This window comes from Entelurus aequoreus, linkage group LG14, assembly GCF_033978785.1.
Source record: "Entelurus aequoreus isolate RoL-2023_Sb linkage group LG14, RoL_Eaeq_v1.1, whole genome shotgun sequence".
Classification (NCBI taxonomy): Eukaryota; Metazoa; Chordata; class Actinopteri; order Syngnathiformes; family Syngnathidae; genus Entelurus; species Entelurus aequoreus.
The window spans coordinates 35476248-35478371 of record NC_084744.1 but is presented as its reverse complement, the minus strand read 5'-3'; the positions used below and the strand labels follow the sequence as shown (position 1 = coordinate 35478371).

Below are 2124 nucleotides of genomic sequence, written 5' to 3'. Positions count from 1 at the left end.
GGAGAAGAAGAAGAATGAAGAGGAGAAGAAGAAGAATGAGGAGGAGAAGAAGAAGAATGAGGCGGAGGAGAAGAAGAATGAGGAGGAGGAGAAGAATCAAGAGAAGAAGAATGAGGAGGGAGGAGAAGGAGGAGAATGAGGAGGAGGAGAAGAAGAACAATGAGGAGGAGGAGAAGAACAATGAGGAGGAGGAGAAGAATGAAGAGAACAAGAATGAGGAGGAGAAGAAGAATGGGGAGGGAGGAGGAGAAGAAGAATGAGGAGGAGGAGAAGAAGAATGAGGAGGAAAAGAAGAATGAGGAGGAGGAAAAGAAGAACAATGAGGAGGAGATGAAGAAGAATGAGGAGGAGGAGGAGGAGGAGGAGGAGGAGAAGAAGAATGAGGAGGAGGAGGAGAAGAAGAGGAAGAATGAGGAGGAGGAGGAGGAGGAGGAGGAGGAGAAGAAGAATGAGGAGCTGGAGGAGGAGAAGAAGAAGAATGAGGAGGAGGAGGAGGAGAAGAAGAGGAAGAATGAGGAGGAGGAGGAGGAGAAGAATGAGGAGGAGGAGGAGAAGAAGAAGAGGAAGAATGAGGAGGAGGAGAAGAAGAAGAATGAGGAGGAGGAGGAGAAGAAGAAGAAGAATGAGGAGGAGGAGGAGGAGGAGGAGGAGGAGGAGGAGAACAAGAAGAAGAATGAGGTGGAGGAGGAGGAGAAGAAGAGGAATAATAAGGAGGAGGAGGAGAAGAAGAATAAGGAGGAGGAGGAGGAGGAGGAGGAGAAGAATGAGGAAGAGGAGGAGGAGAAGAAGAGGAAGAATAAGGAGGAGGAGAAGAAGAGGAACAATGAGGAGGAGGAGGAGGAGGAGAAGAAGAAGAACAATGAGGAGGAGGAGGAGGAGGAGGAGGAGGAGGAGAAGAATGAGGAGGAGGAGAAGAGGAAGAATGAGGAGGAGGAGGAGGAGGAGGAGGAGGAGGAGGAGGAGGAGGAGAAGAAGAAGAAGAATGAGGAGGAGAAGAAGAGGAAGAATGAGGAGGAGGAGGAGGAGGAGAATGAGGAGGAGGAGGAGAAGAAGAATGAGGAGGAGAAGAATAAGGAGGAGGAGGAGGAGGAGGAGAAGAAGAAGAATGAGGAGGAGGAGGAGGAGGAGGAGGAGAAGAATGAGGAGGAGGAGAAGAAGAGGAAGAATGAGGAGGAGGAGGAGGAGGAGGAGGAGGAGGAGGAGGAGGAGGAGGAGAAGAAGAATGAGGAGGAGGAGGAGGAGGAGGAGGAGGAGGAGGAGGAGGAGGAGGAGAAGGAGAAGAAGAATGAGGGTTTGGCAGCAGGCATGCAGGCAGGGCAGTGAAGAGGCCCTAGAGGGGCAGCAGAAGTGAAAGGTGGCTGGTAAGAATTCCTCACTCTCACTCACTCTTTTTCATGGACTCTCAAGTCCACTGCAGGAGCAGGAGGAGGAGGAGCAGGAGGAGGAGTGGAGAGGAAGAAGAAGGTGAGGGAGAAGAGAAAAGAGGACAAGAAAGTTGAAGTGTGTGTAAGAAGTTCTGAATGGGGGCCTAACCCCCCCCCTACTGTGATGGACCCCCAAACATGATCCTTCATCTCAGCTTGTCTGCCATGACCAACACACACACTCACACACTCACACACACACACACACACACACACACACACACACACACACACACACACACACACACACACACACACACTCACACACACACACTCACACACACACTCACACACTCACACACACACACACACACACTCACACACACACACACACACACACACACACACACACACACATACACACACACACACTTCACTTTCCTGACTTGCATCACATGTTGGGGGCCATGCCCCCTCACCCCCTTTTCAAAAGGCACTTTTGGTCCCGCATACTTTTTTACCCTAGAAAAATCCAGAGTGAAAGGAGACAAGTCCAACACTGGCACCAAAGCTGAAGTCTGTTTCTTGCTAAGGCGTGTCAGACTCCACCCGCATTCTTGGACCCAACAGTCAGAGACCAGGTCCTTCTGGAAGATGAAACATTTATTCAGAACTGGTCAATCAGCCAGATACTGCCAATAAAACTGAGCCTCGATCAATAATTCTCTGATGGTTCATGGCCAAAGCCGTCCTCACAAAC

At 50.5% G+C, this 2124-nt stretch overlaps 1 protein-coding gene across 1 annotated transcript; it reads left to right on the top strand.

The window, feature by feature from the left end:
• The first annotated feature begins 77 nt into the window (after positions 1-77).
• LOC133664281 (golgin subfamily A member 6-like protein 22) lies at positions 78-1499 on the top strand. The gene is given in 3 exon segments (XM_062068793.1): positions 78-232; positions 234-1291; positions 1453-1499. Coding segments are annotated over 3 exon segments (1260 nt in total).
• Positions 1500-2124: the final 625 nt, after the last annotated feature.